Source organism: Melanotaenia boesemani, chromosome 12, assembly GCF_017639745.1.
Source record: "Melanotaenia boesemani isolate fMelBoe1 chromosome 12, fMelBoe1.pri, whole genome shotgun sequence".
NCBI classification, from domain to species: Eukaryota; Metazoa; Chordata; class Actinopteri; order Atheriniformes; family Melanotaeniidae; genus Melanotaenia; species Melanotaenia boesemani.
Window position 1 is genome coordinate 27,117,751 of NC_055693.1, and position 13,774 is coordinate 27,131,524.

Consider the following 13,774-nt stretch of genomic DNA (forward strand, 5'->3'; position numbering starts at 1 on the left):
AAAGGGAAAGATCCTGTTTAGGATGTAAGTATTTTAATAATCTATTTCGGACTGGCAATAATAACTAATTGACTTGCAAGCTGAATGCAAGTCTATAAGCAATGCAGGAAAACCAGCATGTGTGGACTATGGGAGTTTGTCTCTGCTCACATGGCATGCCGTTAAAGTCTTGAGTAAGTTAAAGTTTAAAGTGAGTTCCTTACTATGAGCATAGCTGGGATTCGCACTGTCACAGTGGATAATATTTACTGGCTTAAACCTGTGCACTAATTACAATATTCAAATTTTACGTACCGATTGTTGCCTTTTGTCACTTTTTATTTTATTTTGTTCGGATTTTATGTTTCTTTTTTTATAGATTTTATATTATTTATTCTTGTATAGATTTTATGTTTTTATTCTATTTCAGGCACCGTCTCAGTGGCAGTTGCTGAAATGTATACATGCACCAAAGTATGACGACAATAAAGTATTCTAGTCTTCTGATCTGATGGAAAATTAGTGTTGGTTTCACTAAATATCCAGAACCAATCCACATTTTCAGAACAGACATATGAAACTGCAACATCATACCACAAGTGACTGCAGGCTCATCTCAGCCTATCAGATAAATAGCTGTGACTGAGTCATTCATTCAGTTTTACCAAAAATTAACCAATATGTCGTCAGTGTGGGAAGGAAGCACATGCCCTGTCGTTATGTACTCATGAATACAACCCTATTCCCAAACAAATGTGAAAGGTGGGTCAATTTGGCAGGTTAACCATTCAAACCCACTATCTAAATAGAAATATTATTAAGGCAAAAAGTACAACTTTTTGATAAATATGTGCTTATTTTAAAGATATTTGCAACAATACATTTCAGAAGTGTTCGGTAACAAAAGGCAAGAAAAGTTGTGTAATGAGGCAAAGTGGAAAACTGCTCTGTGGTGTGACACATTCACATCACACAAGCTGTCGTCACCCAGCTAAAAGGGGAGCTGTGTGGCTTGTTATCAGTTCACAGTTCAAAAGTTGGCATCTGAGGACAAATTTATGCACATGATGTTGGTAACCTGCACATCTTCAAAGGCACTGCTAATGCTAAACAACATACAAGTTTTGGAATAAAATATGCTCCCTAATAGACATCTTTTTAAATGGAAGGTCTTTCTTATTTTAGCAAAACAATGACAACCTAATTTTGTATATATTCCAACAGTAAGACTAAAGGTTTATTTATGATCTACGCCAGTGTTTCACCACTGCCCTGCATGTTTTAGTTCTTTCCAACTCCAGTACACCTGATTCAGATTAACTGAACCGCTTGTCAAGTTCTTTGCAAGCCTGCTAATGAGCCACTCATTTGAGTCAGGTGTGTTAAAGATGGACACCTCTAAAACATGCAGGGCAGTGGTCCCTGAGGACCAGGATTGAGAAACACTGCTCTACGCTAAAGATGTAAACAGAGCCTGTCGCCCATCTTAAACATGCTTATTCTGAGCAGTAGTACTGGAAATCTGGGGGCAGTGTTGAGTAGTGTGCGAACACTGACGTGCAACTCACAAAAGGAACAAAGAAGAAGAAGCTGCAATTTTTCTAATGGCCACACAGACCACTGCCATCTACTGCACCACTTCCTTTTATGTCTCTGTCTGATAATGTATATCACCATGATCTTGTCCATCTCACTTTCCAAAAACTTCTGGGGTCTTATTAAAAAACAGAGCATCAAAAACAATAAAGCTTCTCTTTTTCAACTTGTATACTAGTGTACATGGAGGTTCAGCACAGACCCAGCCCCCCTCTACATAAACGGCGAGTGTGTGGAGAGGGTCCACACCATCAGGTTTCTTGGCGTCATCATCTCGGCCGACATCTCCTGGTCAGAGAATATCACGTCAATCACTAAGAAGGCTCAGCAGCGGCTACACTTCCTGAGAGTCCTCAGGAAGCACAAACTAAACTCCAACCTGCTGCTGACCTTCTACCGCTCATCCATCGAGAGCCTGCTCACATACTGCATCACAGTATGGTACGGCAGCTGCACTGTAGCAGACAGGGAGAGGCTACAGAGAGTTGTAAAGACAGCACAGAAGATCATTGACTGTCCTCTCCCCTCCCTGATGGACATTTACACCTCCCGCTGCCTCAGCAGAGCCAGAAACATCATAAATGACAGCTCCCACTCTGGCTCTGATCTGTTTGCCCTGCTGCCCTCTGGGAGGCGCTACAGGTGCATCAGGACTAAAACAAACAGACTCAAAAACAGTTTCTTTCCAAAAGCAATAACTGCCCTGAACTCCTCTAGGACTTCAAATCTGAAATACTCTGGACACTAACGACATGTGCAATACATTCTGTCATGTGACATATACAACATATCATGATACGTGCAACAATACTCTGAATGTGCAATATATTTTTTTTGATTTGAATATGTTTCATTGTAATTTATATATTTCAGCTCGAACACTATACACACGTATAGTATACAGGTATATACAATTCATACTTATATCTGCAAATAACTCGAGTGTGCACATCTGTTTATTTCTGTAAATATTTTATACCTTAGATCGTTTATTTATTTATTTATCTTCTATACTGCTCTCTTTGCACTGACATTGGGGATGGCTTAATCTCATTGTATATTTGTATAATGACAATAAAAGGCATTCTATTCTATATTCTATTCTACATCATATGACTAAACAAAACTTCCTGCAATCATCCATTAAAAACTTTTCAGGAGAACTTTTTAAAGAGCAAAATCTTGCACTAATACTTTCACTCATTTTAACTCGCAGAAATATTTCTTGGATTTGCTTGAATGTTTCAGTTAATGTTAGTGTGTCAAATCCTGTGTAGAGCAACCGTGACTTCAAATAATACAAAATAATTCAAACGCAAAAACTGCCACTGCTTTTTACCACTGTAGAGCACAGTAACTCAAATATGCTGCATCTCATCAGGCCTTTCGCTACAGGAGAGAGGTTTGAAAAACACCTTAGATGGTTACATCATTACCACAGGATGTTTAAATGATATTTAGTTAACAGAAATTAGATAAATCCTCTGCTACGTAGCACGCAACAAACAAAGCTGAATCAAACTTAACACATTTATTCAGCAAACCCACATTTTTACATCTTATACACAGCGTCGACATAAAAAAATGTGGTTTAAATGCTTACTGAAAGCTGCTACAGCCAGTATAAGTGTGACCACAATGGATATCCAGGAGACCCACAGAGCCTTCTTCCTGTAGTTCTGTGCCTCATGGGGCTTCAGGCGCATGCTGCTCTCAAGAAGACCTGAAGAGAGACATACATAAACTTTATTACATGGACAATTCTATACTTTCTGAATTTGTTTTGTAAAATTCATTTAATGTACGGTGTGGCCATGACAACCACATAAGTAAGAGGTCATTTTTGCAATTAATCCCTGTATTAAATTAAGGAATCATTGTTTTTGGGTTTGTCTGTTCTCTATAGGTAAATGTTGGTCTGAGCCACTAAGCATCGGTGGATGTATTACTCAGTCTGGATGAAGTGTAGGTAAAACCTATGTTGGCCCTGCTGCTCAATTGCCCATTACTTCCCTGCAAAGTGGAAAGCTCAGTTTTTAACCACATTGAGTAAGATTCTTAACCTCAAGTATGGAAACACTTAGTTCAAAGTGAACTGTTAACTTTGTATGGAAGAACTCAATTCATATTAAACCAAATAGCAAGATTACTTCGATTTGGCTAACGTGTTTCAAACTGAAAAGAAAGAAAAAAAAAAAAGATAGCTATGCATCCTGTCAGGACTGAAGTTGTTAAAATGTTAGATGAAAAGCAACATTATTCAAAGTAATTTAAAGCTTCTCTAATATTAAATGGAAAACAAGCTACTTCTGATTTTAAAACTAGCCTATTAGCAAACTAAGTCAATGATGAACTAACAGTTGTTTGGCTAGCTTAGCTGTAGAACAGTTGAGGTTAGCTTTAGGTCCTAAAATTACTACAGTAGTAGTAAGAGAGATACTTCCAGTGATTAAGTGGCAAGCATAATACAGAAAAAGTCCTCTTTGCATCTGACATTTCAAGGTCTTTCCAAAGAGACGTGTTTTGTTAAAACTGCCATTTCTTGAGCAGGGACACGAAGCAAAGGCTGTTTATGTACTGTTTTTAGATGAAATCCAGCAACTGATGTGGCCTCGCTGATGATGTCTCACTTCCCCTGTGACCTCAGAATAATTTGGAAGACCTCAGAAGAACTTGTAATATGCATAGTTTCTCTGACAAAACAACTACAACAGTTTAAGACCTACAATGACTGGTAAAAAAGAAATGAAAAACACATACAAAGCAATAAAAAGTAACGTAGCATTAATCACAAGATGCCTGTGTTTCTAAATTTAGGTCATTGTATAAAGCACATTGTTAAAATGGTATTTCCAGTGGGTATGTTCTGGAGGCTATGACGTGCCCTATTTATACATTCCTAAAAGTGAGTAAAATTGTCTTAATTTTTCTCAATTCCAAGAAGGGATGGGCTCAAAGTTGAGATGTTTTGTTGTTATACCCATCATCAACAGGACACCCAGTGGACTTTTTCAGTGTGCAGCTATGCTTTTGAAATTAACTGTATATTTTGTCATTCTTTTCAAAATGAGTGCAGGCAAAATACTCAATTCACACCAGGAACAAAACATTATGTACCACCTGGAAATCCTTCTTAAACTGAATATCATGGGTCATGTGTGAAACACCCATGAACAGCTTCTCAGGTCTCACTTCTTTACTGTCTGCTCATGGAAACTATACAATAAAGTAGTACAAGAAAAGAATATTAACTTATTGGAAAATAGTTTTAATATATGATGTAAATAACATTAAAAAACAAATAGGTCAAGGATTCTCATTAAAGTATTCCCATAAATTCAGAGTAACCTATGTTAGGATCCAGGAGAAGCAGAAAAGCCTTCATTAGGCAGCCTAAAAGACTAAAGAGAGATGGCACTAAAACAAGAATAACTTTCAGTCAAAAAATTCAGATTGGAATGGTAATGACTTTCAGCCCTGTTGGTGTGTGTGAGAAGCCTTTGTCTGAAATCATAGACTTAACAGCCAAGATTTCTAACTGCCTGCAGCTCTTTTATTCTTGTGAAATGTAAGAATGCCTCTGCAGATTCATGCATCATTTATTAAGTTGAACTTTTACATCCAAAAGAGAGTTCAGCTTTGTTGGCTGTCACTGTATCCAGCTTTTTGTCCTGGTGATTGTCGTTGATGCCACAAAAACAAATGGATAATGGGAGCTGTAATGAAGGGGACAACATGACCGCTTTAACCTCTGAACCTACTGAGCTAGTGTTCATCATTTAGAAGATGTTCTAAATATCTAAGTATCTTTATTCAGGGGTAGTTTATGCAGAATTAAAAATCAGTAAAGAGTTTTCATCTATTATAGGAGGCATTTTGCATACGAATTTTAAACCCATTTATTTTTTAAAATATATTGAGCTTTTACCAAGCGGATACTGTACACCAATCCATCATTTGCCTTGATATACTCTTTTTATTCCATGTAGCTGATGCTCCAGCTGATACTCAGATGGAGTTTACTTTGTTCTCCTATATTCTGACATACACATGATTTTTGCCCTAAAAAGTTGATGGCTTAGCACACTTCCTCTTCAACAAAATTTCATGCAAAGGCCCTCAGTCATTCCATTTTGTGACAATCCCATGTTAGAAAATACATATAATTTGTATAATAAATCAAATCAAATCAATTTATGGGGTTGACACAAGTTATAAGTCAGCTGTTGTTTAACTTTCAGCTTGATTTCACTAAACTTATGAAACTTATTTCAGAGGAGGTGCTACAACTTACTGACAGAACTTTCTCTGTAAATGGAAACAAAACTGTGACTGTGACCATGCATCAAAGTTGATGATTCACATGACTGTCGTAGAGTAAGACAGCATGATGAACGAGCTAGTTTAGCTGGAATAAAGCATACACTAACAAGAGTTAAAGCACAATGAAAATGTTTTTGTATCAGATTTCCATAAGTAATCAAAGCAGCTAAGTCTGACAAGTACAGACTCTTAGTCCCTCACATGGGCCAACTTTTCACATCTTTAATGCAACCAGCTAGAACCTCTTTCTTTTTTAAGTTATTCTTTCATTTCTAAAATTCTCCCACGAATCTTGTCAGCTTTTTTTTTGTTGTTGTTGTTGTTGTCAGGCTTTACAGGACTCTTCCAGAATCACAGATCACATCTGAATGTTGCAGCAGAAATGGAGACTCATCCCACCAAATTTCCCATCTTCTACTGTCCGGTTTTGGTGAGTCTGTGTGAATTGTTGCCTTGGTTTCCGGTTCTTAGTTCACACTCAGTCTGGCGTTCAAGGTTTGACATGTTGTGCATTCAGAGATGATATTCTGCATTCCTTGGCTGTCACCAGTAGTTATTTGAGCTACTGATTCCTTTATATCATCTCCAGTCAGTCTATCCATTATCTTCTGACCTCTGACATCAACAAGACATTTTGGTCCAGACAACTGCTGCTCACCGGATCTTTCCTTTTCCAGACCATTCTCTGTAAACCCTGGAGATGGTTGTGTGTGAAACTCCCAGTAGATCAGCAGTTTCTGAAATACCCAGAACAACAACCATACCATTTTCAGTGTCTCTTAAATCCCCATTCTTCCTCATTCTGATGCTCAGTGTGAACTTTATCTCATCTTGACCATGTCTACAGGACCACATGCAATGCATTGCTACCATGTGATTGGCTGATTAGCTTTAACAAGCAATTGATCAGCCGGTGAGTGTAAATGTGCCGAACGGGAAAAATGCTAAATATCTACTTCATGAATTTCACCATATGAGGAAACATTGTACAACTGGCTTCTATGAAAGGCATGAAATCAAACAGCTCTAAAAAGAGCTATAATCACCCGAAGACCTGTAGCGGGGCAAGTTTAGTCAAAGTATCCAACTCTGCTTACAGAATCTCACTGTAGGAAGCAGCTTCCATTTTTAGGGTATAAAAAAGTCACAAATAGTAGGATGAAGACTTGGTTTAAGGTCATAGGATGGCTGGTCTCCAGGACAGCAATGTAAATCAATGTAGTATTCTTTGAAGTCATAGCAGCATGTGTGTGTGTGTGTGTGTGTGTGTGTGTGTGCATGTGTGTGTGTCCATGTTTACGACGTTGCATTCATGCAAATGAGTCCCTGTGGATTTTTGCTTGTAAATAAACTCTTAAATCAGAATTCTTCCATGTGGCTTGTCCTGTTTGAGAAGGTGAAAATACGTCCACATTAAGAGTAATCATCTCCAGCCATTTAATATTCCATATACTATTTATAGTAGTCAACTTAAAATGTGTTGGATACAAAAGGAATACGTTGTATTGATTTTTTCTTGTGTAATAATAACACATTGTATGGAAGTTGACATCACATTATTGGTTGGTTTAGACACCGTATTGTTTTCCCACCTGTTCCAAGGCTGTTGTAAGCACAGACCCTGAATTCTAACCTAAAAATGTTGTTTCTTCATTCAAACTGTAGAAGCAGCCTTTAAAATCATGCAAAAATCCATTTCTAATCATGATAACTAAATGTTGCATTGCATGTTTTAAAAAAAATCATATATAATGAGTTTCAATATTAAAATGCAACTTTGTTATCAATATAGTGACTTTTGTAATTATACTTAAATTAATTAGTCATAAATGTCTAAATACTGGCTTGTTAATTAGGAGATCTTGAATTCAGAGGTGCTACTCATTAAGTTTACTTTCATCTTTCTCCATTTCGTCCCTTCTCAACAAGATTTGACATTTTAGCCAAGCATTACCAGATCTTACCTGCAAAAAAGGTTTGTAAACTGAGTTTAAGGGAGAGCATTCCTAGCAAGACGGCTCTCTTGTCCCTGCATGCAGTACAGTGTGACCTCTTCATATTATCCACATCACACTTATCTCACAAGATAATCAAAGAGATTTTCCTAAAAATATTATAGAAACCAACAATGGTGCTGCCCCCCCACAGAGAAGTGGAGGCCCCTGTGAGAAGATGCAAACTTTATTAAAAGCTTAACTGGCTAGCCAGCTTGCGTGTGTGTGCCTATGTGTGTATGTGTGTGTGTGTGTGTGTGTGTGTGTGGTAGAGGGGGGAAGTGAGACAGCGTGGTAAATCACTCCCCTCACATGATCCCTGGCTGGCAGAACAGACAGAAGGCATGTGCTCAACATCTCCTCACAGCCTACGTCTCTCTGTGACTCAAGCACAGGTTTGTGAGCGTGTGTGTGTGTGTGTGTGCGTGTGTGTGTGCGTGTGTGTGTGTGTGTGTTTGCATTTCTGAAATTTGTCTCTGTCACAGTTTTCTCTTCTCAAAATGAATGAACACCCAATAAGTGACTCAAAAGTTTAGAACACAGCTTCCATAGAGGTAAGAGAGATTCATGAGTGAAAAAGAAAACATCAGGGAGGGAGAATATTTACATTTCTAGATAATCTGAAGATCAATAAAAGTTTCACGTGATGCCACTCTAACATGTAATGAGTTCAGGCCTAAGCAAAAGGAATATGAAGAATTTTATTGATTGCCTTCTAACATTATCAAGAAGGGGACTGATTTGTTGGTCCAGTTAAACGTTTGAACACCTCCACTCACTCTAATTGAATGATAGCTGTCGACCACCTGTGTAAATTGAATTGAGAAGAAGAAAGCGAGTTAAGGAGACAGAAATAGCTTCTGTGAGAGTGAGAATTATGTGGAAATGTATGGGCATGACTGGGCTTGTGTATGTTTAAAAATAGCTGATTCTGTTGCTTGACTTTTAAAGTTTATCCCAGCTATTTATATTTACTCAAATGACATCACCACTGTAAGACAGCGTATTGCAAGGCCGTTTCACAAACTCATTAAATTATTTATTTATTTTTTTTATTTATTTTCAGTCAGATTAAACAGAATATTGTGGGCATTGTAAAAGCAAAGGTGTTTTATTATAGTATCTGCTTAGAATCTGCATAAAAGATGCATGCATGCGAGCTCAATAGATCAGCACCTATAGAACGAGGTATTCATCATATTCCCACTACATAGTCCACAAGGTCATTCCAAACTGGTGGGGATGTCGGCACAAAGCCTCATGTGTAACCGTCTGAAGAACCTTGCTGACTCTTGTGTGTGTGTGTGTGTGTGTGGACATGCATATTAAAATATCAGCCACAGTCATGCATATTATGACAATGTTGTCTGCTGATTTTGGTAATTATGATACTCATAGTCAAAGTAAGAAGTTTCAAGCCCAAAGATAATATTTATTTTAATCAGGTTCTATAATCATAACTCCATGCTTATTAGTGCTATATAGGTCCTGCTATACAGTTACTGCATTTTCTTTACTCTGTTCCCTACAAAAACGCTGCTTAAGCTTAATTTCTTCAGTGCATCGCTGCTACGTGAAGATGATGTCCAATTTCCACATCTCCCTTGAACTCATCTGATCCCAAATCTTTATGAGAAAGAAGCAGATGCTGGTGATAGGTGTTAATCCCTTACAAGAGACTCTACAGCTAGCCTAAAATGTTGGCAAGGATTAGAACTGATGGACATGGTTTGAAAAATATCCAGAAGTCCCTCTCAGAAAATAACAGCCTGGTATGAAATTTCCATCTCATAATTCATGGATTGTGACGCAGGTAAAATGTAGCTGCGTCACAATCCATGAATTATGAGATGGAAATTTCATACCAGGCTGTTATTTTCTGTTACATGTTATCTGGTGAGACAAGAAATAAACCTGCTGATATCACCACTGTCAGAGTAGCCTGCACTGTAAAAAATAATCTGTAACATCAGGGTCTTTTTCTTTTTTTTCTGTATTTTTTCGATATGGGGAAATACCAATAAGATTATAGAAACAGATTTCAGATTTGCATGTGTGATGTAAAATAACATGAAAACCTGTAATTATGAAAATATCTGAAATTTCTTTTTTTTTTTATTTCACATAAAATGACTTGTAATCAATTTTAAAAATTATCATAAAGATCAAAATTGTTAAATACATAAAGTCAAGTGTGATATTTAACTCTGAATATATTGATGTTGCTATATGATACATATACTGTATGTTTGTTGGCCTCGAGGTTAAGGAAGTAGCCTTGAGACTGATGGACTTTGGTTCAAGTCCCTGGACTGGCAATGGAGGTGAACCACTGTGGACCCTAGAACAAGGCCCCTGATTGTATTTATAGGTATTTACAAGTTTTGTTTATTTATTTATTGTTATGGGGGGTGGGTTTTTTTTTTTTTTTGTTGTTTACAGTGCACTTTCTATACACTAAAATCTTTTTACTTTATAATTAAAGGTAATTTAGGGGTTTATTTTCCAACCTCCAGCCCTGAACAGGACGCAATGAGTAAAGGATGGACAGATGAAGAGACACTGGTTCATTTATTAACCTTTAAATCCGGATTTAGTTCATATAAATTTTAGATTCTTAAGCTAACTATTAAAGCAAGCTCCAGGTTTAGAATCTATTGTCCAACTGAGACTTCATGAGCCCTCTGGGGAATGTTTTGTTTCACAGGTTTTGAGCATGTTAGATAATAAATGGGTTGAAAAAAATACCACAAACACACAAAGACAAGCACACATGTGCTTGACCAAATGCCTATGCACACTTAAGGGTTTATTGGACATGCATGTGACTGGTATCAGAATCCTCCCTTAAGGCAGGCTGAGTCCGTGTGTGCCGCTGGTTGCATGATTTAATTCTGTGAATTCCCACTGGCAACTTAGTCTATACATGCAACATAAGCCAACTAGATGATCACAACAGAAGAAACGAACATTAATTGTGATAATCAATGTGTTTCTAAAGCTGTTAGTAACTTTTGAATTGCTTATGAATCCTGCTGATGTATGACTATCATGCATTATTTAAGGAGCAGGCCAAAAATATCTGGCGCGGGTAAAAATAACCATCATATCTCCCTCACCCCTCTTTCTCACACTGACGCACGCACATATCCCACCCCAACGTGCACATCCACATCCATAAGTTTTGAAATAACTGGGTTATCCAAACATGAAGTTACCTTCTCCATCCACACTGTCTGTAATCTTCATCTCTTGATTCATAGTGAACGACTCGGGCTCGGTGGGGGTCTTGGCTGGTTGCTGTTGGTGGTTGGTGAAGCCATCCGCGGCGCACTGGCCGTTCCGCACTGTGGCCGGGCAGGGATCCACAACAGTCGGGTCTGGGACGGGATAGGACTCCTGAACCACCTGATCTGTCATTGTTGCTGCTGTAGTTGTGGTTTTTAGTCTGAAAGTCTGAGAAAGATGAAGAGGATAGGGGGGAAAGAGGTTCACACCGGCTCGTTAAGTGCAGCAGCCATCCAACGCGTCCAATATGCCACCGGTGTCGACTCAGTTGCGCAGAGGGGGGGAGAAAAGAGATGGCGATAACAGAAGATAGAAGATAAAGGATTTTATCTCCGCAGCATCAGGGGCGAAGCAGCTCCCTCCACGAGACGCCAACAGTGCGAGTTCAAGGCAGATATATTGTCTGGCTACGCCTATAGAGCAATTTAGGGTTAGATCCGACGATGTGATAAATCTCTGAGATCTGCTATGAATCTGGCAGGCGGTGCCAGCAAGTTTTTCCTCCTCCCTCTCCTCCTTTTCTCCTCCTCTCATAACTCAGCATCTAATTCCCATACAGAAGCACTTCTTGCAAGATTGATCCTAAGTTACCCAACATCTGTTTTGCTTTAAGTTTTCAATGATTTATAACGTAAATAAAACGTGTGGAGCTGCCCCACATGTATTAAGCAAAACAATAGCTGCATAAATAATTTTCTATTACAAGATATTACCTTTTTTTAACCCAATGGACGAAGCTATAGCATGTTAATTAACCACTAAAAAGAGGTAGCACGCAGGGGTGTCCAGGTAAATAATTAATTAATTAAGCATCAGATGAGTAGAATCTGTCGGGTATCAGTGTCCATCGGTCAGGGACTTTTAGCTGTGAAATCTCATCAAATTGACTGCAAACCGAGAGCCAGGTGGGACTGTATCATCTGTCAGCATATACATGCACCTTCACCAAGCTATGAGCACCAAACACTGAGTCAGCGTAAGGCAGGCAGCCAACCAAGATGCTGCTTTGAAAGCCTGAGTGCTGCTGGCGAGTCATGAACAGGGGCGTAACTTACGGGCGGTGGTGGTGGGGTGGTGGTGTAGGTTATTTTGCTAATTTTTATATATGAAAAGTTTTATATATATATATATATATATGTATATATATATATATATATATATATATATATATCCTAGTAGCTTGTAGTACTCATATGCATAATGTAAGAGGATTTGTTTTTTGTTGTTTTTTTTTAAAGCAACAGAGTCTAATTATGTTAGAATGCTACTTTTCATATAGTAAAACTAATGAATAAATAAACTAATGAACAAACTAAAAAAATAAATTAATTAATAAAGTACATTTTTGCACACAGTGTTACATAGCATATGAAATACACTTTATGCCTCACTACATTGTGGAATGCAATTTTTATAATAATAGAAGAAAGAAAGAAAAGTTGGGATATTTAACGAAATGCTGTTATATATATCTGCATTTCCCCTGCAGGACATCAGTGATCAAAAATACCTACAGAAGGGCATAAAAGAAACAAAAGAAAAATATGTTTGAAAAGCCTCTAAATAATGTAGTGGCTGGTCTGTTAATCTGCTTAATATTAGCGTGCTGCCTTCTGTATTAATGTCCCTTCACTTATTTTTATTGACAAAATTTTGCACTGAAAAGTGCCCCATTGCTTTTTTCCTGGATGAGAGAGAGGCAGCAGAGCTGGCAAACTTGACATCGATGGTTTAAAACCAAAATATAGCTGTTCAGAGAATATAGCTGTTTAAGCTGTAACACAGGGCAGTGTGCCAGTGGTAAGAGCTCACATAAAGCTGGGTAATTTTGTTGGATCTATGCTGTGATAAGGTCAGTGATGGCAGAAGATGACGCAGTACACCTGCAGCATCACAGGTGCATTGTACTGTGCAGCTGTCACTGGAAACACTATGGAAGGTGGAAATAATGAGAAGTCAGCTTGACAACTATGTAGGACGTTTTCTGTTGCTTTTATGTTCTGGTTGTTTGTTGTCTGAGTTTTTACTCTAAGATTATTATGGTTGTATCTAATTTGACTTGAAGACGACAAATGTTGATTATAAAATGTGACAAGCCTCATCAGACATGAACAGATAAAGGGATATTAAAAAGATCTGTGTTGCAATTTGGGGGGTTTGGGAGAAAGAAGTAATCTATAACAGAAGTTAAAGGTACATGCTAAGCTAATACCAGAGAGGGTTCAATTAGCAAGACACATAAGCCATTCTAGTTAAATGTGATGATACACTGAATTCTAAATGTCTTCTCTTGTCATCAGAACATGTAGGAAAGAAAATCATCAGCATTCAGGGTTGTTTGTACACAGCCAAGGCTAAAAGTCCATATTAGACTTAACATTAATAATATAATACTTAGCACTATAATTGTAATCAGAGAAAAAAAAACAAGAACTTAAAAAAATGAATATCACAGCCCTTTGTAGTCCAATTAATCAAGATCACTTAAATGAACAATAAAGGTGTTTCCTTCTATGGTTCCAAACCATGCTGAAAACACTTAATAAAATCAAGAAGGAGGAACTAATACAACCTCAATTCAAAAACAAGCAGAA

General features: G+C 37.7%; 1 protein-coding gene across 1 annotated transcript in view; it reads right to left on the bottom strand.

The window, feature by feature from the left end:
• LOC121650691 (transmembrane protein 163-like) overlaps positions 1 to 11,656 on the bottom strand; it is an 85,790-nt gene extending 74,134 nt beyond the window's left edge. Inside the window, exons 1-2 of the mRNA XM_042002344.1 lie at positions 11,111 to 11,656; positions 3,179 to 3,298 (exon numbers count right to left, since the gene is read on the bottom strand). Coding sequence (XP_041858278.1) covers positions 3,179 to 3,298; positions 11,111 to 11,312 — 322 coding nt within the window. The 5' untranslated portion in view covers positions 11,313 to 11,656. The remainder of the gene's footprint in view (positions 1 to 3,178; positions 3,299 to 11,110) is intronic.
• Positions 11,657 to 13,774: the final 2,118 nt, after the last annotated feature.